Source organism: Podarcis gaigeae (assembly GCF_964106915.1).
Source record: "Podarcis gaigeae genome assembly, chromosome: 11".
Taxonomy (NCBI): domain Eukaryota; kingdom Metazoa; phylum Chordata; class Lepidosauria; order Squamata; family Lacertidae; genus Podarcis; species Podarcis gaigeae.
The window spans coordinates 62436985-62458283 of NC_139687.1; the positions used below are offsets into that span (position 1 = coordinate 62436985).

Sequence of the window (21299 nt, forward strand, 5' to 3'; positions counted from 1 at the left end):
AAGAGATGATGCCGCAGTTCTACGTTCAAGCTGCTCCATCTGGACTCAAATTGAAGTGTTGGTTCTTAAAGGAAGTGGGCCCAACCCATCTGAGACATGCAAACCCCACACATTCTCCAAGAACTACCAAGAGCGCCCTCTCCATCTTCTCGTGCATGTATCACATTTGCATGTAGAGGGTCAACCTTGATGGCTCCCTTTTACTAACAGAATTATCCCCTCTTGACAATTTCCAGAAGTGAAGGGAACCACCTTCTAGAAGCTGTGGATAATATTTTGGTAGCTCAGGATGCTCTGGGGTGGAGTTCCAACACACTAGGTTTTACTTTAATGAGGGTTTTTTTAAAAAACAAACAAACAAACATATAACAACAGTGTGTTCCTTAACGTGATTGCCCTGAGCACTAAGAACAGTGAACTATTAATTTTTACAAATAAATACGAATGAAATGCAAACACTGAGATGAACTGCCTCATTTCTCTACACAACAGCCACATCAGCACTGGGGGGTTGTTAGGTTTTTATTGTTGTCCACAGTGTGACAGATCATGCTCCTTCAACCTATTAGTTGAATAAAATAAATTAAAGAGGAAATGATAACCTGGGAAAGAAATATATACATTGAGCCCCACAGTCAAGGCCAGGAATGGAGAAAATGTGGCTTACAGATTAATACCCATGATATCATTTCTAAGAACCACCAGCAGAGCTTCTGATACTTTCAAGGGGAATATGAAAAGAGGATGCTAGAAAGCCACAGGTGCCAGCTGAGACCCAGTTGCCATTCTGCCCTCACTCGGGAACAGGCTTGACTTGCTTTGCTGCTTCGAGCTGGGTCAGCATTTCGTCCCACTGGATAAACTGTTTAGAAAGGAGAAGAGTCTGGGGCAATCTTTTAAGGAAAAGAAGTTGGGAGTCTGACAAATGTAACAGCAAAAGCAGAGAGAGAGAGAGAGGGAGAGAGAGAGAGAGAGAGAGAGAGAGAGAGAGAGAGAGCGCCAGCCAAAAGGGAAGGACTTTAAAGGGAACACCGGAAATAGTCAGCCTGAGATGGAAGTATTGAAGCAGGTAGTGGAAAGCTGAGCTGACAGAGCTGGGGCAGATGTCCCTCAACACAGCGGCCAGCAAAGGCACACCATGCGGGATGATGTACTCAGCACAGCGGCACTGTGGCAAAAAGGATACCATTTTGTTGTAATCTTCTAGGAGGAACCGGACGTTCTCAGTCACTGCTTCGCATTGATCCTGCAACAGTGGAAGGGTTCAGTCAGACAGGGTTTCATGACGTTGCCAATTTGGTGTTTCAGTGCTAAGATGTAAGTCTAACACGGGTTGTTTCTTCCCACAGAAGAGCTGCCACGTGGGCAGACACTCTTAGGTGTGGATGCCAACGTTTCTTGACACAACGCTAGTAGGGGGAAGGGAATCAACACAGTTGGAGACTTTGAGGCTCCTGCTGTGCTGCATCAGAACATCTGAGTCCAGATTTTTGAAAACTCAACTAGGCAGCCACGTAAGAAGAAGCACCTCAAAATAGCAGAGTGCTTGGCCTAGAATGCAGGGGGCCATTTGTCCAGGGCATATGGAGAATTTTTTCATATGCTTTGCTTATATGAGTGACAGAAGATAAAGCTAGAGGATAACTGTGTCAGCTCCTGCCAAGTTTTTCAACTGGAGAAGAGCAGAGGAAACCAAACAATGATTCTCTGCTTTTGTTGTCAAGCATCCAGCTTACCTGCTGCTGAATGTGGATCTGTGAAAGCCTCTGCAGCTTGGTAGCGTGGTCAGGAGCAGCTGCAAGAGACCACAGAATCAGTGTCGGGCCCTTGATTCTCAGGAATGGTATTCAATACTATTAGGTGTTCCGATGTAATAGCCTTGAAAAACAGGCTTCCATATGGGATAGGTATATAGACTACTAGGGGGCTAGTTTTAGGAGGAAAGGTGGCAAGCAGCTCAACGATAAATGTCTATAAATAGGTAGTCTCTTCTTGCTGGGCATAATTGCCTGCTGAATTAAACCAACATTCCACCTCCCCCCCCCCCCTTTAATGGCAGGGAGCAATTCTTCTGGGCTAGCTTGGCATTCTGTTTTTAAAGACATATAACCTGGGCTTGTAGATAACAATATTACAAAGCAAGAAGATGGCATTATTATGCAATGATTTTCACCCAAATGCCTGTAAATGCATAAAAACATAATGCGAGTCAGAATGAACCAGCCGCAACAGATGTGTATCTTAGCTCTTGGTACTTGGGTCAGGGACAAGGCTTGCCTTTGATATGTGCACTGTCCAAATATGGCTGCAGGTTGTTGACTTGCTCCAGAAGTGCTACCTGAGCCAGGATGGACTGCTCTTCTGTTGGAGAAGAACAGAATGAGATACATCAGTGGAGGGGAGAGGGGTCGACTTTGTCATTCAGTGGCAACAGAGCAAATAGCACAGCAGAGGAACGAATGAAAGGAGCTGGCTCTTTCGTTGGGCTGAAGCAAAACAGAATGCTTAAAAAACAGATTAATGTATCTACAATATGACATTAAGAATGCAAGTATTCTTAGCAATAAAAAGGGAAGCTGAAAAATCCCCAGTAACAACGTTAAACATCTAAAGCTGCAATCCTATACCCATTTACCCAGGAGTAAGTGCCACTGAATTCAGTGGTGCTTTCTTCTAGACAGACATGTTTAGGAATGCACTGCACATTGAATAACCCAAAACAAAACAAGAACCCCCAAAACTATTTCATATTGTGAATTACCTGCTAAAATGAATTGTAGCTTCATAGCATCTGGAATAGCCATTCGATCAATGTACTGGGGATCTAAATATTTTATGACATCTTCAACTTGAATCAGAAAGAAGAGAGAATCAGAAATTTAGAACATAGCAATGACAGAAAAAGTATTGTCAGATTAGGCAGAATACTTGGAAACAGATCAGAGCCAGTTATGACTTTCAATAATTTTTCTAGGACTTCTAGCCATGAATTTGCCATGAGGGTCAAGGGACATTCACAATAAGCCACGATGCCATTCTCTAGAGTTCTCCAATCTCTGACAATCATGAGACCTCCTTTATTTCAGCTGCTCCTAAGCCTATTGCAGATTGATTTGTTTTGAAAAATATAAATGGTACTTACTTTTCTTGAAAAGAATTTTAACTCGCTCTCTTTTGCTTGCAATGTTCCCCAAAGCCACCTGGACTTTAACCAAGCCATCTGCTATCTACAAGAGAAAAGACATTGTTAACAACTTATAAGACAAAATTATATACAGCTGGAGTGGCTAAGCACCAAGCTGGATCTGGTCCAGTAAACCAGAGACAGTGAGTGACCCGCCACACTACAGCTTCATCTCCAGATGGGATATAAAACCCCTATGCCTCCTCTTTGAGAGTAAAAGGCAGTGTTTCTGCCACCCTCACCCCAATGGAGAGGGGAGGGCTGCAAATACCGAATGTGTGCTTGGGTGTTTGTATGCAATAGTTTATGCATGAAGGCATGACTGCATGCATGTGTGTGAGGGAGTGCTGTCCATGGTGGGAATACCTGGGAAGAGAGTGTTGTGCAAACAGCTATTCTGAACAATGCTTTTTAATAGGGTGGGGCCACTTGGGATGATTGGCTATGGATATGATTTGCTTGTGTACTCAAAGCCATTCCCCCCCCCCCGCCAAAGCATAAATGCATTGAAAAGCAGCAATTATATGACACGGTTTAAAATAATTATTAAAACCGGGCATTCCGTCAGCTTGAGAGTTTTCTTCCTTGGAGAATGGGGGCAAGAACGAGCTTAAGGAACCAAGGGGAGCCACCAACAAAGGCCATGCTGAGATAGACAAGCCAAGGGTTTGAAACCTCTGGGTTTATAAATTCAGTAAATCATCATCTTCTTTAGCGATCCCTCCTAGCTGAGCAACATTGTCTTCCATGAACATGATTTGAACAATGAGTCCGTAAGTGACTGTGGAGGCCAATTCTGGATCCACATGTCCTTCCGCAGTGGGGACATTGGTTCCCGGGCGGGAATTAATCACGGTGTGGATTTGCCAAGCGTGCCTTCCTCCTAGCACTTTTCTCCCTTGAGTCCTGAGTTCGAGTGTCTTCAAAGCCCATGACACCTTTGGTAAAGGCTAAACAAAAAAAATTCCTTCCAAAAAAATGCACACGAAAGCTCATACCAAGAACTGACTTAGTTGGTCTTTAAGGTGCTACTGGAAGGAATTTTTTTTGTTTTGACTATGGCAGACCAACACGGCTACCTATCTGTAATTGGTAAAGGCTGTTTTCACCAGTGTTTTCTCCAGTGTTTCCCAATTGTTGGTGTTTATACTACATTTTTTTAGATTTGCCTTGAGACAGTCTTTGAGCCTCTTCTGTTGACCACCAGCATTACGCTTTCCATTTTTAAGTTCGGAATAGAGTACTTGCTTTGGAAGACGATAAATAAGGGTCTGGCTCCGTACGAGGCGGGTGCTTCCATCACCGGCAGCACTTCCATGTAGGAACTGGGGAAACGCCCGGAGAGGGGCTGCCAGCCGGTTCTAGCCTCCAGGCCGGAGATATAGGCCTGGTCCAGGAGCCAGGCCCGAAGCGGACCCGCTTTCGGCTCTTCTGACTTTTAATCTGTAAGCCGCCTGGAGTCCCTGACAGGGGAAAAGGCGGCCTACGAATAAATAAATAACTATGGTTCTGGCTAGAAAGAAACACGGCCGCAGCGATACCTTGCGGGCCCCCGCCGCGCCTTCACTCCCCGCGAGCGCCCCGAAGACGCGGCCCTCCAAGGCGTCGAGCCGGCCCTGAAGCTGCTGCATCTCCACAGCCGCCGCCGCCGCCGCCATCTTGGCAACACCCGAAGCGCCGGCGGATGCCGGGCGGGAAGGGAGCCAATCAGAAGCGACGCCCGCCGGAAGTTAGGGCGGGGCCTCGGAGGGGGAACGTGATGGCGTCATATTCCTTAACGGGCTGCCCTATCTCTTCAAGCTTCTCTATGCGAAGCGGTTGGGCGGCCGCCCGGAAGTTGGCCCTCTCGCGACCCGGAAGCGGCTTTCAGCGTTGCCATGGAGACGTCGAGGCCTAGTTCTCCGCTGCGAGGCCTCGGGTAAGGGAACTTAAGCCAGTGCGGGGGAGCCCGGGTTGCTACCCTGGGATTTCGGATCCGTCGCGGAAAGCCTTGCCGCCTCCCGAGGTCGAGGACTACAACTCCCATCAGCCGCGGCTGCAGCGGCGCTGGGAATGCTGGGAAATGGAGTCCGGAAGCGACGGGGGCACCTAGTTGAGGGAGGCAGAGTATCTCTCTCGCCGCCTGCCAGTGCCTTTAAAATTTGGGAACTGAAGACAGAGCCCTGGGGTGGGATGAGGCCCTTAATAGGATAAGCCGGATCCGGAGGTTTTTCTGCCTCCATGAATTTGTCTAATCCTCTTTTAAAGCCCTCCAGGTGGGTGGCCATCCCTGCCTCTTGTGGCAGGGAGTTCCGTAGTTGTAGCTATGCGCTGCATAGGGAAAAAGATTTTCCTTTTATTCGTCCTGAATCTCCCAAAAATCAGCTTCAGGGGTTGTCCATAAGCCCTAGTGTTTTGAGAGAGGGAGGAAAACTTTTCTCTATTCATTGCTGCCTCCAACAAGGGAGAACGTAGCCACCGTGGCTAGGCAAAGGTAAAGGGACCCCTGACCATGAGGTCCAGTCGTGGCCGACTCTGGGGTTGCGGCACTCATCTCGCTTTATTGGCCAAGGGGGCCGATGTACAGCTTCCGGGTCATGTGGCCAGCATGACCAAGCTGCTTCTGATGAACCAGAGCAGCGCACGGAAACGCCGTTTACCTTCCCGCCAGAGCGGGACCTATTTATCTACTTGCACCTTGATGTGCTTTCGAACTGCTAGGTTGGCAGGAGCAGGGACCGAGCAACGGGAGCTCACCCCGTCGTTGGGATTCGAACCCCCGACCTTCTGATTGGCAAGTCCTAGGCTCTGTGGTTTAACTCACAGCGCCATCCGCGTTCCAGCCACCATGGCTAGTAAACATGAATACAGTGGTGCCCCTCAAGACGGAAAACCCGCTAGACGAAAGGGTTTTCCGTTTTGGAGGCGCTTCGCAAAACGAATTTCCCTATGGGCTTGCTTCGCAAGACGAAATGTCTTGCGAGTTCCTGCGGGTTTCCCCCCCTTTCCCCCTCTTTCCCTAAGCCCTAAGCCGCTTATCAGCTGATCCGCTAAAAGCCGCTAAACCGCTAATCCGCTAAGGTGTCAATGGGCTTGCTTTGCAAGGCGAAAAAACCGCTATACGAAGAGCCTCACGGAACGGATTAATTTACCCTTGTTCTCCATGAATTTGCCCTTAGTGAGGTTACAGGTGGGTCTGGGTGGGGAATTAGACTGGTCACAAGTAGAATTCTCTATGTATTGATTGGCACAGTTTTTTCTGTTGTGCAGTTTCTACATCCACTTGCACTTCTCTGTTGTCATCCTAAAGCTTCCTGCTAGCCTCCCCACGTTGTTCATTTATTCTCAGCAACTCTCGTAGATGTGCTTTCATTTCTGGTAAATATAACTGTGCAGATTGCAGCTGTTGGGTGACTGGAGCCATAGCACAGAATAATATGGGCTTAGGATCACAATGCAAACAATAAAAATTTTATTTGCACAGAGCAATCGGAAGTCGTCTTGTCTCAATGCTGCTTGGTCCTGCTAATTGTTCAAGTTGCAATACAACACTTAGGTAATTATCCGCAAACACAGAGATATTATTGTGTTTTATAGTCCACCCTGTTTCACAAAACATTGGCATAGTAGGTACTAGATGTTGTCTTTGGATGCTCACACAGAAAATTGATACCACGAACTCACCTCCCTCACCCAGTTTCTGAGAGCCAATTTTCTACTTTACAAAACAGTGTTGCTTTTTAAAATAACCTAAAACCGTTAAATTAGATAAGCTTAATTTCCTCTCACAGTTTCACTTTGCGGACATCTTCTTTTAAAAACATCATATTCCCAAGTGTATGCTGGGAACAATGCAAGTAATTATTGCAGAGCCATTTCTGTGAACAGAATCCTGCAGAAACTTCAGATCCTCAAAGATTAGGAGCCAACTGAGAGACAGTTCATATACTTCAGGGGAGGGAAATCTCTGGCCCTCCAGATGTTGCTGAAGTATAACTCTAATCAGACCCAGCAAGCAAGATCAGTGGATAACAGGAGTTCAGCAACATCTGGAAGGCCAAAGGTTTTAATTTTTACTACTACTACTACTACTACTACTACTATTATTATTATTATTATTATTAATTACATTTCTATACCGTCCTTCACACTGTCTGGAAAAGTGTTTTTAAAGGTGTGGAAAATCATCTGTAATGGGCTTCCAGAAGGCATTACAGCATGTGCAGTAGTACAATACAGTACAATAAGTATTTTTAAAAAATCAATGCAGAATAGCAGTCTTTACTTGTTTACAAAGCATTTGAGCTTCACTTTGTGTTAGGAAGGGAAGGCTAATATTGACTGAAAAAATCCACTAGATTCTGAAAAGGTCAGCATTGGGGCTCATGCCTAGAAGCCCCGATCCCACCCTCGGGGCAGAGAAGAGCCCTGTTGCCTGGTTTCACACCATCATCAACATTTATTACTTCTATCCCACCCATCTGGCTGGGTAGCCCAGTCATGGGTGCAAGATGTTTGCAAAGATTCAATGTGGAAAGACAGTGGTGAGGCAAAAGCACTGGCACCCCTCTTCTCAGGGATCCACACTTCCGCTTGTCCGGTGCCTAGAAAGCATTGTCCTTCTTTCCCCCTGGGAAGACCACTCTTTAGCACTCAGTTGGACCAAATGGCAATTTGTGGGTTTCCCCAGATTGCTGTTTCTTCTGATCTTTCTTCTGATCAATAAAGAGTGGGTCGTCCCATGGAAAGGAGCGGGAGAAGGGGGAAGCTGCTTTCTCGGCACAGCACAAGCAGGAGTGTGGACGAGCCCTCAGCCTCTGCAGCCCTGGTTCACCTTAAATCCTCTAAGGGATCTGAGTGGAAGCCCTGAATTCTCAAGGGGTGTGTGAGGAACCATTTCCAGCTCAAGTGCCACATTCCTTCATGGGCAACAGTCCGTGGGTTGTATGTCAGTGGCGGACAAGGTCAGAGGCAGAAGGAAGCAGAGCAACAGATGTAACACAAACTTTCCGCAGCATGCTGTATTCCAGCCGCATGAAAGTGTCTCCATATGTACATCTCTCAAGGGGTGTGGCCTGTGGAGAGGGGCGTGGCCTGTGGAGGGTCTTGAGGACTGGAATCTTGAGGTTCTTGATTCCTGCAATACCCCATCCAAGAACGGGTGGGCTCCTAGCCTTCTGTGTTGGTATTTCTACTGATGAGAAGCATTTCTATCTTGCCTGGGTAAAGCTTTGGTTACCCAATCAAGTCCATTCAGTCCATCAAGACACTGACTCAACAGTCTCCAGCTTGATGTCCTCCATATGTTGGGGACATCACAGTCATAATAAATGTCCGTTGTGTTCTTGTTCAGCAGCATCCCAGGGCCATTTGGAGGGCTGCCACGGGGAACAAGGAGGCAGATTGATTTTCTCGCCGTACTCCTGCTTTGCTGTCTTACAAAACTTACAACCAAAGTAGCTAATCAAATGAACACAACAGTGAATTGTAGCACATTTAAAATAACTGCTAAAGATATTACAGAGCAATTCTAGTCAAGCGCAGAGCGGCAGAAACAATCCAACACAGCCTTCAGCTGGGATTAAAATGGGAAAACTAAGTCTGTGGCAACCATTTTCAAAGCAGACAGAGGAGGTCTGGTGGATTGTCCAAGGAAAAGCATCCTACAGTCTAGGACACAGAAATGCTCCCTTTGATGCTCATGTTCTGATGAAGTAAGGCGGTTGGATGGACTCTGAGTCTGATCCAAAAAGGAAATTCTTACGTTTATTCCTGCTCACAGACTCCCCCTTTCCCCAGTTTCCCTCCTTCTGCCACAGTTTATACTGAACGAAGAATGTTGACTGTTAAGTTGTGGGCGAACATATCAGACGACACAGCGATTCTTCAAACAGCTCTTCTTTATTCTGAGGCCGGAACTGAACTGAGCTGAAGGGCTCAGTCAGCCTGCTTATATAGAGCTCCAGTACCTTGTTACTGTAACAACTTTCTAAAACTAGCCAATCACTGAACGTCACTTTCGATCCTTCATTTGCATACAAACTATCCAATCACTGAACGTCACTTTCGATCCTTCGTTTGCATAACTATCTACAGTATCCCCCTCCTGGCCCAGGGTGAGAACTTCAGTACATAACATTGACTTCTAAGCAGAGTTCCTGCTATCCTGCTTAAATGCCTTCTTCTGTGTCCCACACACACCGGATACTCATAACTAGAGGCTTCACCTTAACATCCCAGGAAAGGTCTGTAGCTTAGAGGAGGAGCCTCTGCCTTGCAAGCAGAAAGTCACAGGTTCAATCCCTGGGATCTCCAGGTAGGGCTGAGAACCTGGGGAGACATTTCCAGTCAGCACAGACAGCCATGAGCTAAAACAAAATAAAAAAATTCCTTCCAGTAGCACCTAAAAGACCAACTAAGTTAGTTCTAGGTATGAGCTTTCGTGTGCATGCACATGAGCTAGAGATGGAGCAGTGGTCTGACTCAGTAAAAGGCTCTTTCCTATGCTCCTAAAAAGGCTTTCTCTTCAACTTCATACAGGATACCATGGAAAACATGCCTGGTTCTGTGGGCTAGTGTACACACCCATGACCATGTATGTTAAAAACTTTACGTGCTCCCAAATAACTGCACAACCATTACGTGCCCAGTCATTTAGCACACTGCCGTGTCACTGAATATGAGTAATTTTTAATTTGTGCCCTCGGGAAGCCAGCTGAAGTCAGCATCTCCTATCAATACCGGTCCACTTACAGCGCAAGCCGGTGTAATGAAAATCCGATCGGAGGGCTGGCGGGAGTAAATAAGTATGCCATTAAAATGAGAAAATCAAACCCCCAGACAGGTCTTTTCTCTCCCCCATTGATTCCTTTTATTACGGAAGTATTGCAGCTAAATAACATTAGTGTGAACCATCTCGATAGTGTTTTCCGCAGATTGTGTGTCAATAACCCAATTGCAGGCAGTCTTTCTGCGCGTTCGGGGGCCACTCTGCTCAACAGGCCGTTAACGGGAAGGGTCGGTCCTTTGCGGTGACCTTCCCTGCCATCACGGTGACCCGCAGAAGCAAGATCATGTTGCCTCTCTCGGTCGGATGCGTTTTCTAACTCTTGGGAGCACACATTGTGCCGTCCCTTTCGGGGTCAGGCCCAGCCAGCAGGGGAAAAGCAAAGTGGGAATACTGGCAGGGGGTCAGCTCTTGGGAATTCAGGTGATGCTTCAGCTGTCAAGGGTCAAACAATCCCATTCAAGGCTGTAAGAGGTCAGAAGCTTCAAGCACAACTTCCTATCAGCAGGGAGACAGTTCCTGCTACTGCCGCTAGCTCATGGCATCATAGAGTTGCAGAGTTGGAAGACAAGCAAGGCTTGTCCATTCGAACCCCTGCCATGTTTATTTCTGGAAGTGCAGCACATGAATCTGCGCTGGCAGGGAGTTGTACTTCAAAACATCTGGAGGGCAGCAGTTTGGGGGAGGACTCTGTTGTGTTAACATGGTCTCCTACTTGCCTCTCTCTCCAGTGGGGTCTAGTACCCCTTGGGACTGGCAGGGCAGAAGGTCAGGAGGTGCCACCAAAGGTCCTGCAGAAAAATGCATTGGAAAACGTGGGATAACACTTGCTTGACACAACATCGTCTAAACTACCTGCAAGGAAATCAGAATAAATAGTTGACATCGCCTAATCTCCCTGCAAATGCATCAGGATGAATGGTTGAATAAACAGGCCACCTCTGGCTTGATCTCTGAGCAGACCTCATGAGTGTAACATCCAGCCTAATTATTTCACTTCTTTCATTCTTATTTTTCCTCGTCCCGCTATGAAACGTCTTGCTTGATGAAGAGCTCTGGTGAACTCAAAATGCTTGTCACATTTTGTGACTTTTGGGTTCCTCCTAGTAGTGTTCTTACCCAGCTGTGGACTAGCGATGGAGTTGGAGATAGCATCTCGCTTCCTTCATTTTTCGTGAATTGTTCAGCCCATCCTGTTTCGCAGTTCTTTCCCTTTCGTAATTTTGACGCTCTTTCATCTCTGCATGTTTAACCTGTGTAAGATTTCGTAATCGTTTCCGAAAACTTTGATGTTTGTTTTGTAACATCAATTGCAACCATGTAACCGATACTACATTTTGGTTTGCACAATTTTATTATGCCCCACTCCCTTCCAGAAAATCTAGGGCTATTTAACAGAAGGGGGAGTGAGACCATTAACACATAATATAATCATGAACACATGCCATACTCACAACCTGGAAAAAGAAGGAAATGGTGTGCAGACAGTTCATTAGAGCTAGCCAATTCTTGAAAGATTTCTTACGTAAAGTGAAATAAACATAGCTGGATTTACTATTACGAAAAATGTGTGTGTTTTTTTTTAAAAAAATTATTTAGTTTTTAATTTTACAATTGCAAATAAACATTTTACAAACTTTAAAATATCCAGTGACTTCCCTTCTCTTTCCATGGTTCATTTTACATATAATATATTCCTGCATATTTTACTAAACCATTCAAATCAGTTTTAAAACTTTTACATCCATCAAAAATTATTTATTCTTTTGAATTTATCTTAATGCCTCCAGTGTTTTTAGCTGTATACAGTAATTTTCCATATATTTAATCAATGTTTTCCACTCTTATTCAACTATATGTTCTTCTTGCTCTCTTATTCTTTGTGTTAAATCTGCAAGTTCTGCATATACTGTCCATTTAAGTTGCCAATCCTCGCTCACTTTCCATTTTTGGGCTAACAAAACACTGGCTGCAGTTGTTACATACATAAATAACCTTTCCTTTCTGTCTGGGTTATTCCCAACAAAAAGGCCTCTGGTTTTTTGGGGGAAAGTAGTTTTAAACATTTTTTTTAATTCATTATAAATCATTTCCCAATATACTTTTACTGTACTTTTTTACAGGTTCTTCAAAACAATTCTTTTGAAAATATTTATGGAAATTTCTGGGAAGGAAGTTCCAGCATATCATAATCCCATAAATGTTCAATGATAGTACAATGGCATTTTGGTTTTCCTGTGAATGTCCCAGTCCTTAAACACTTGGTGCTTCAAATCAGGAGAAAGCCGCACTCGCAGAGCTCAGGCGATGCTGGATTTCGGCATCGATGTTGGCCCTTGTGGAAAGATAACTGCCCGGGTAGGAAAAGCTGTCAACATTTTCCAACATTACACCATTGAGTTGGATTTGTGGCGCTGCAGAGGGGTTGTTTTGTGCTTGTTGGTACAGCACTTTGTTTTTTTGGATGTTGAGCGATAAGCTAAGGTTTCCGTAAGCTTCTTCAAAGATATTTAGGATGGTTTGGAAGTCATCCTCTGAGTGTGCACACACTATATTGTCATCAGCATACTGAAGCTCTATGACGGAAGTTACGGTAACCTTACTCTTTGGTGTCAGCCTACTCAGATTAAAGAGCTTTCCATCTGTTCTATATACTATTTCTACCCAGTGGGGAGTTTCCCTTGGACAAGGTGTAGGATCATAGTGATGAACATAATAAAAAGAGTTGAGGCGATAACTCATCCCTGTTTAACGCCTTATCCCACTGAATTATTCACTATGAGAGCCACTATGAGAGCCACGCGATTGTTGCCGCCATGTTATTGTGGAGGAGCCAAAGGATGTTCACAAATTTATCTGAGCAGCCGCTTTTCAGAAGGACAGTCCACAGGGCAGTGCAATTTAAAGTATCTAAGGCCTTAGTCAGGTCAATAAATGCCATATACAGGGGTTGGTTTTGCTCTCTGCATTTTTCTTAAAGCTGTCAAGCTCGTTACTCACCTGATGATTGCTTTATAAAGCTTACTGTGGCAAGGTATTGGAAGGCTCTAAATGCCTTTGAGGTCTGGATCTCGCAACTTTGGGACTGAATAACAAGGGACAAACTGACGACCTATGTCCAAGAGAGCTGGACAGACAAAAAACCCACCATTTTTCCTGACCTAGTTTTATTACATATGCAATTTCTATAAAACAAGGTTATAGGCTTCTGAGAACAGAAGCAACTTGTGGAATGAAACCTTTGCTTAAAAACCGAACTGACTTTAAAGCTAAGTGTAACTAGACATTTGGTGCTTCTGTGGGGTTGGCTGGGTTTGTTGAATATTGCTGGTTGAAGTGGAAACAATAAACTATTTTTTTTCCCCAGGAGAGATTTCGCAAACTGCTGTAATTCACCAGTCTGAGATAGAACCCCCCTCCTAAAAAAAGTAGCAAGACTTTGGAAACCCCCCTAGTTCCAACCTGCTGAAGGGGAAATTTCAGGTCCACACTTTGCTGCTTCCAATCTGTGTGACATGTACAAATGTGGTCTTTTGCTCCTCAAAACCTATTCTTCCTGCCTCTTGCTTTGTCTTGCTGTCCTTCTGTGTACAGTAGCCATTGATTTGCTTACAGGGCTATCTGTCTAGCAGAGCTCTGCCCAGATTCTCCATGAAGTGTCTATATATCTCCTGTATCCCTTAGTCTACAGTTATCTGGATATCTGCTGCAGCTATCTGTCTGTCTGCAGCAGCTGTCTAGCCGTTTACCTCCGGCATCCATCAGCACGTAGGGTTGGCCCAGAATATTTATCGACAGCCTTCCCATTTGCTTCTCTCTTTACGGCGGCAGGTAGGGGAAGCAGCCCATATTTGGGGGGCTTTAATAAACAAATAAGAGCAAGCCCTCTGCATTTGCGGCCAGCTCAAAAGAATTCATCATTAAAAAGCATTAACAGTGTGTAAAAGGCATGAACCGCCAGGTGAAAACCCGTGGAGTGGATTTATTTCTGCAACTGGGGAAGAGGGGTATGCATGGGAATGGAAGAGGAGATGTCATAATTAAAAGCTTTTCTTTTTTCCAGAAAAGAAAGCTAGAGGGCAAGAGCGCCTCTCTGGACAGAAATAATGCAGGAACATGCAGTACTTCCCCTTGCAGTCCGATCCTCTTTGCATCTTTCTTCAGAAGTAAAAACCCCACTGGGTTACACCCAGCTAAGTTCTACAAAGAGCCCCTCCAAGCATCCTTTTTATGGCACATACATGATGATTCGTGCCCATGATGCTATCAGAGCAGTCACACGTGGATCCCACTTTCAATACAGCTTGCACCTGTGAAAGTTTTGGGATGGGGACTTGATAAAGGGTAACAGAATATTGGGAAATGGTATATAATGAATTGTAAAAAAAAAAAGTTTAAAAGTACCTTTCCAACACTGCTTATTTCCAGTCAGTACACACATTCCTGCTGAAATCCTGTAAATTTTTATGCCACAAATGTTCTCGTTTATTTTGTCTCACTTTTGCTGCACTGTCTCATTTATTTATTTTCCATTGCTTTTAAATCCCACTTTTTTCTCCATGGAGCTCCAGGTGGAATACATAGTTCTCCCCGCTGCTCATTTAATCCACACAACAACCTTGAGAGGTAGTTTAGGCTGAGAGGCAGTGACTTTTGTGAGTGAGTGTGGATTGAACCCTGGTCTCTCCCGGGTCCCAGCCCAACACTCCAACCACTGCACGACACTGGCTCTCAAAACCGCACCTCAAAGCTCTCTCGTGAAAACATTTATAGCCAGCTCAACGTTTAAAGGCACTGCAGCGGCATATGAGACTAAAACAAAATTAGACAGAACAAATTAAGAAACTCATTTTGTATCGACTGAAGTTGTGCAGCCCAGTTTACTCAGATCTCCCACTGATGGGGCTTACTCCCAGGAAAGTACACCCACGGTATGAGACTTTTGGTTCTCATTTTGCAAATTCAGTCCAAATTGCAGTTAGCCCATCTGCTCACTAGATGGCATGTTTTCCTCTCTGTAGCCTCTGGAAATCTGCCTTGGAGATGGATAAAACCTGGAGGGGTCTGGATTGGGCCCTGACCGTTTCCATTCCTGCATCTGGGCACCAAGTTTTAGTTTTATTTAATCAACAGAGGCTTGGTCCTCCTCCATTACAGAATGCCCATTTCAACAAATCGTTCTGGCGAGGACAATGATCCCCGGCAGAAGATCACAACCAGGCAAGAAGGGAAACCAACCCACCTTTTCATTTCCCCTCTCTCTTTTGGCAAAGCAGGAGATCCATGACACCAGCAACATATAGGAGGTGATGTTGGAAGGAACACGCATATCACTTCTTTCTGACCGAACCCAAAAGGTGCTCATCAATGGTTCCTCTTCATCCTGGAGCAGAGTGACTAGTGGGGTGCCACAGGGTTCTGTCTTGGGACGGTCTTATTCACCATCTTTATCAACGACTTGGATGATGGACTCAAGGGCATCCTGATCAAATTTGCAGATGACACCAAACTGGGAGAGGTGGCTAACACCCCAGAGGACAGGATCACACTTCAAAACGACCTTGACAGATTAGAGAACTGGGCCAAAACAAAGAAGATGAATTTTAACAGGGAGAAATGTAAAGTATTGCACTTGGGCAAAAAAAAATGAGAGGCACAAATACAAGATGGGTGACACCTGGCTTGAGAGCAGTACATGTGAAAAGGATCTAGGAGTCTTGGTTGACCACAAACTTGACATGAGCCAACAGTGTGACGCGGCAGCTAAAAAAGCCAATGCAATTCTGGGCTGCATCAATAGGAGTATAGCATCTAGATCAAGGGAAGTAATAGTGCCACTGTATTCTGCTCTGGTCAGACCTCACCTGGAGTACTGTGTCCAGTTCAGGGCACCACAGTTCAAGAAGGACACTGACAAACTGGAACGTGTCCAGAGGAGGGCAACCAAAATGGTCAAAGGCCTGGAAACGATGCCTTATGAGGAATGGCTAAGGGAGCTGGGCATGTTTAGCCTGGAGAAGAGGAGGTTAAGGGGTGATATGATAGCCATGTTCAAATATATAAAAGGATGTCACATAGAGGAGGGAGAAAGGTTGTTTTCTGCTGCTCCAGAGAAGCGGACACGGAGCAATGGTTCCAAACTACAAGAAAGAAGATTCCACCTAAACATGAGGAAGAACTTCCTGACAGTAAGAGCTGTTCGACAGTGGAATTTGCTGCCAAGGAGTGTGGTGGAGTCTCCTTCTTTGGAGGTCTTTAAGCAGAGGCTTGACAACCATATGTCAGGAGTGCTCTGATGGTGTTTCCTGCTTGGCAGGGGGTTGGACTCGATGGCCCTTGTGGTCTCTTCCAACTCTATGATTCTATGATTCTATGATTCTATTTCTCCCACCTCCTTCAAGGTCCTATCCACAGCAAGTGTGCCAGCACACAGGTGAGCAGGTGGTTGAAGACACAGAGGAAGCCATCTCTGCCATCAGTTTTCTCCCTCACTCCCATTCAAAAGCCCTAGTTCGCGACAGCAAAATATGCGACCCGCCACCATCACTCCTTTGCTGCCTTACGCCCCCAAAGCACCCTTCTCCTAACCCACAAAAGGCATGTCAAGGACCGACCAGTGGCTGCCGAAAACTACCTGCCGCACAAGCTCTCGGAGATCCCTGCAAAGAGAAGGGGAGAGGTTGACTTCACAGCCAAACAGAGTTGAAGGAGAGAGATCTGATGTCCGGAGCTTCTCTGCAGGGCAATATGAATCCCGCATCCCCGACTTCAGGAAAACCTCGTCTCCAGTCTGGTTGGTGCCCTGCACATTTTGATTCCTAACTTTCCTTCCTGAAGAGCTAGAGCAGGGGTGTCAAACTCAAATTCATCGGGGGCCGCATCAGCAGAATAATAAGCAGACCCCCCCTAATAAGCAGACCCTCCCTCCCCCCCACATACATCATATGTACTTAAAGTACAGGAGAGAAGGGTTCAGGCAGCTGTTGGATCTGTCACATCACAGGATGGCATGCGCTCAATATAAAAACAAGTGGAGGTTTCCTGAATGCATGTAAAGTGGAGGTTTCCTGTGTAGAACGGCCGGCGCCGCTAGAGGGCAGACGTTCTCTGGCTTGTAGGCTGCCGCGCATGCGCTGAAGAGGCGGCTTTCTTGTGTCAAAAAAAAAAAAGCAAGAATAAAAGGTGAAGGCTGGTGGCCGGCGACGGCTACACGGGCCACATGACGAGGTCTGGCTGGCTGTATTCGGCCCATGGGCCTTGTGTTTGACACCCGTGAGCTAGAGACTTAGGCCTCATCTGCACTTTCGCTTGCTGGGCATTTGGACCATATGGTGGACTAATTAATTTCCCTGGGTCCGTTGTTCCTTGCAAAAATCTGACATTAGCCACTGAATTGAACCTTGGTTAAGCAAAATCCTTCTTTGGATTTTTCTGTGCATCTGAAAAGTTCTGATTCAGTGGACAAGACCAGATTTTCACAAGGAACAGCCGCAGAATGACGAGCAAAAGTTCTCAGACCCTGGGGGATTAATCGGTACACAATATGATCAAAAAATATACCGGTATATAAAATAATTGAAAGCTCTCAAACTCTGGGGTCCCTTGCAAGCATGAACCCTGATGCAATTGCTCCTAGGATGATTTGGCTTCAGAGTTCAGCATCTCATAGATGCCTATGGGAACTAGAATTAGTTACTCAGCCCTCACTGCCTCCTTCACCACCACTGTGACCCACAATGGATAGTGTTGGTGAGGCTCATTTAACAGCAACAAGAGACGGAGCCTTTAGCATCGTCAACCCAGTTCTGTGGAACTCTTTGCCACTAGAGATCCAGTGTGTGCCTTCTTTAAACGAAAATTGGTATTCTGTGTATGTCTGGGGAATTGTTATCTAAATTTCTGATTTTAACTTTTTTCAAATAGTTTTTTAAAAAACAGTGCATGGATTTATGTGCAGTTGTTGTTAACCACTTTGATGTTTTCTTTATTCATGAGCTGTATATAAATATTTTTAAAAAAATAAATATGCCTCCTTGCTCTATTTTGTGACTTTTTTGATTAAGTGCTGGTTGTATTTTATTGAGAATACAATGTAGCGTTTTAGCTTACATTGCAAACTGCCAGGAGGTAGAATAAAATATTTAAAACAAGTAACTTAAAAGCAAACAAGAGGTAGGGGAAAAGACGCTGGATGTCAGGGGGTGTCATGCTGTACTTGGGTCCCAGGTTCAAGTCTCGCTTCCACCTGGGACCCACTGTGTGATCTAGATCAAGTTGGTTTCTCCGCACTGTAGGTGCAAAATGGGAGAGGACTGGGCAGAATGCAAGCATTAATGGAGACTGCAGGGCAGTTTGCCAAATAACAGGTATCATGGTGGTTATTATTAGTCATTCATTTCAAGGATTTATAGCCGCCATCAAATCTTGAGATAAAAGCTTAAATCTGGAATCCATAAAAAGAGATTGAAACAAACTGCATTAAAAATATGCATACAAATAATAACTGAATCATAGCAATAAACAGATAAACCAGCAGTGTCACATGATAAAATGACAGATAAAATTGGAAATAGACAATTAATGTAAAAAAAAAAAATTAAAATCAAGTTGAGATCAGTTTGCATTGTTCATTAAAAGTCTGGGAAGTTGAAAAATCTCTCAAGTTGGTGCTTAAAATAAAAAAAAGGAAGGCACTAAACAGACCTCTCTGGGGGGCGTATTCTAAAAGTGGGTACCACCAGCAATAAAGGGGTCCTCTCTCTGGTCCACCCACTCACAGGGCCCCCCAGAAAATTACCTCTGATCAGGATCATAATCCCCCCCTTTAAGATTGATGGACTGTCCATTAATTGCATCCTCTGGATGGTTCACAATTTTAAAAAGACAAAAAACAAAAAGATGTGATCTGTTAGACTTATTCAGCTATTCACATGAGACCAACCCCAAACAAAACCATTCTCAAACAGCACTAGAACCCTGCTCAAAATATATAGCCAGGCCCTTAATCCTTAGGCAGGATTGCATGGGGGTAGCTGCAGGATTTATATAAACGATATAAACAAACAATAAATATCACTGTTAGGTGACAACATCCTAGCAACAGGCGCGATGGTTGCTGCCGTGAACACTTCCCTGAGTTTCCCCAGAACACACATGGCAGGGTAATAATATTTACCTCTCGGATGTGCTTTAAACCAGCGCCTCTAATCCTAGAGCATCTATCCCTGGCATGTCCTAATGGCCTTCCTGGACAGGCCCAGTCATGAGCCGAATAACTTTAGTCAAATGCCTGGCCCTTTTCGAGGGGAGGGAAGGGGCCAGAATGAATCTCTCTCTCTCTCTCTCTCTCTCTCTCTCTCTCTCTCTCTCTCTCTCTCTCTTACCTTTTGCAGGAATACAGCAGCACCCATGCCAAGAGAAATGTGAAATAAACACACGTTTAGTCTAAGTGTTTAAAAACTGTAAAGGCCATTTCTGCTCAAAGGTAGGAAACATCAGTTGGAGGGGGAAAATCCCAACAGCTTGTGCTGTTTCTGCTGGGATGTTTGATAGTAGAAGGCAGTTCTCCGGGCAGGAGCCAGATGACAACATTCCCCCTGCAAGCAAAACCAGCTAAAGAATATAAGAAGATGAGAAGAGCCTGCAGCTGGATCAGGCCAATGGCCCATCTAGTTCGGCATCCTCTTCTCACAGTGGCCAACCCGATACCCCAGTTGTAAGCCCCAAAGCAGGACCCTTATGATACGATAATCTTTATTGTCATTGTCCCATACAGAACAACGAAATTGAAAAAATCTACATCAGACATTCAAAAACCAACAAGCCTGCTATCCCAGCCTGGTTAGCCCCCTAAAAACTCTGATACCCCACAATTGAATACAATATACTCCCATAGAGACTACCTTACACTGCGTTTAAAACCAAAATCGCATTTGGGTAGAAACTGTTTCTCAGGCAGCTAGTCCTACTCTTTATAACCCTGGACCTTCTTCCAGAAGGCAGAAGCTGAAAGAGATCATTTCCGGGGTGCGCACTATCCTGCGCTATCTCTGCAGCTTTCTTATGGCACCAGGAAACGTAGATTTGATCCAAGGTGGGAAGAGTGCACGCAGTTATTCTCTCCGCAGTCTTTACAACCCTGGACAGCGTTGTTTTTACCCTGACCATGCAGCTCCCAAACCACACACACAGACCATAAGTTAATACACTCTCAACAGTACAATGGTAAAATGCCATCAACAGGTCCTTGGAGAGATTATTTTTCCGGAGGATTTTCAGAAAATATAACCTCTGCTGTGCTCTCTTCATCAGGTCTTTACTGTTTTCTCCCCAGGTTAGGTCATCTCTCAACTCCATTCCCAGAAATCGAAACACCGAGACCTGTTCCACACACTTCTCCTCAAAAATGAGCGGCTGAATATTCAATTTACATTTCCTAAAGTCCACAATAATCTCTTTTGTCTTCAGAACAGCAGGCTCTCCAACTGTCCCTGTATTCCAGGGACGTCCCAGATTTAGAGAAGGTTTAGAATCATTTAGAATCATGGTTTCTGATTTGATCCCAGAATGTCCCACTTTTTCTTAAAGGTAAAGGTACAGGGACCCCTGACCATTAGGTCCAGTCGCGGACAACTCTGGGGTTGTGGCGCTCATCTCGCTTTACTGGCCGAGGGAGCCAGCATACACCTTCCAGGTCAAGTGGCCAGCATGACTAAGCTGCTCCTGGTGAACCAGAGCAGCACACATTTTCATCGAATAAATGTTGGAGGGTATGGAGTTATCAGACCCCCAAGCCGTCTGAAGACAATCCTGTACAGTGGTACCTCTGGTTGCAAACGGGATCCATTCAGGAGGCCCGTTTGCAACATGAAAAGAATGCAACCTGCAGCGGCGTGCCTGCTCACGTGTGGGTTGCGATTCGCTGCTTCTGCACATGCGCGTTACGTCATTTTGCGCTTCTGCGCATGCGCAAGTGGCGAAACCCGGAAGTAACCCTTTCCAGTACTTCTGGGTCGCCGCAGGACGTAACCTGAAAGAACATAACATGAAGCGGACGTAACATGAGGTATGACTGTATAGGGAAGTGTTTTTTAATGTTTTTATATGTGTCAGAAGCTTCCCAGAGTGGCTGGGGCAACCCAGGAAAAGATAAATAGTAAAATATTACCATTATGGAGTTGGACATCCCTATTTTCATCAGAGAAATGTTGAAAGGTATGGAAGAGTGCTGGATTTAAGTCAGCGTGGGCAGTTCATCTGCATTGGGTGGTGAGCTGAGCGGGCTCAAAATCATCATCATCAATCTATATTTATGCAGATACCTACCTAGAAGATACATTAAATCAACTG

The 21299-nt window shown here is 45.2% G+C and overlaps 1 protein-coding gene across 1 annotated transcript; it reads right to left on the reverse strand.

The window, feature by feature from the left end:
• Nucleotides 1-506: 506 nt before the first annotated feature.
• On the reverse strand, nucleotides 507-4884 carry DCTN3 (dynactin subunit 3). The gene is made up of 7 exons (XM_083702983.1): nucleotides 4726-4884; nucleotides 3143-3227; nucleotides 2762-2848; nucleotides 2278-2361; nucleotides 1737-1795; nucleotides 1187-1246; nucleotides 507-883 (listed from the first exon to the last, which is right to left on the reverse strand). The coding sequence occupies exons 1-7, from the start codon at nucleotides 4840-4842 to the stop codon at nucleotides 794-796; spliced, it is 582 nt and encodes a 193-aa protein (XP_083559109.1). The 5' UTR covers nucleotides 4843-4884; the 3' UTR covers nucleotides 507-793.
• Nucleotides 4885-21299: the final 16415 nt, after the last annotated feature.

Coding starts and splice junctions, on each gene's coding strand:
- DCTN3 (XM_083702983.1), bottom strand. CDS start 4,842: ATGGCGGCGGCGGCGGCGGCTGTGGAGATGCAGCAGCTTCAGGGCCGG. Junction 2,362..2,761: donor GCTACAATTCATTTTAGCAG/GTAATTCACAAT, acceptor CTTCTCCAACAG/AAGAGCAGTCCATCCTGGCT. Junction 1,247..1,736: donor AGATCCACATTCAGCAGCAG/GTAAGCTGGATG, acceptor CCACTGTTGCAG/GATCAATGCGAAGCAGTGAC.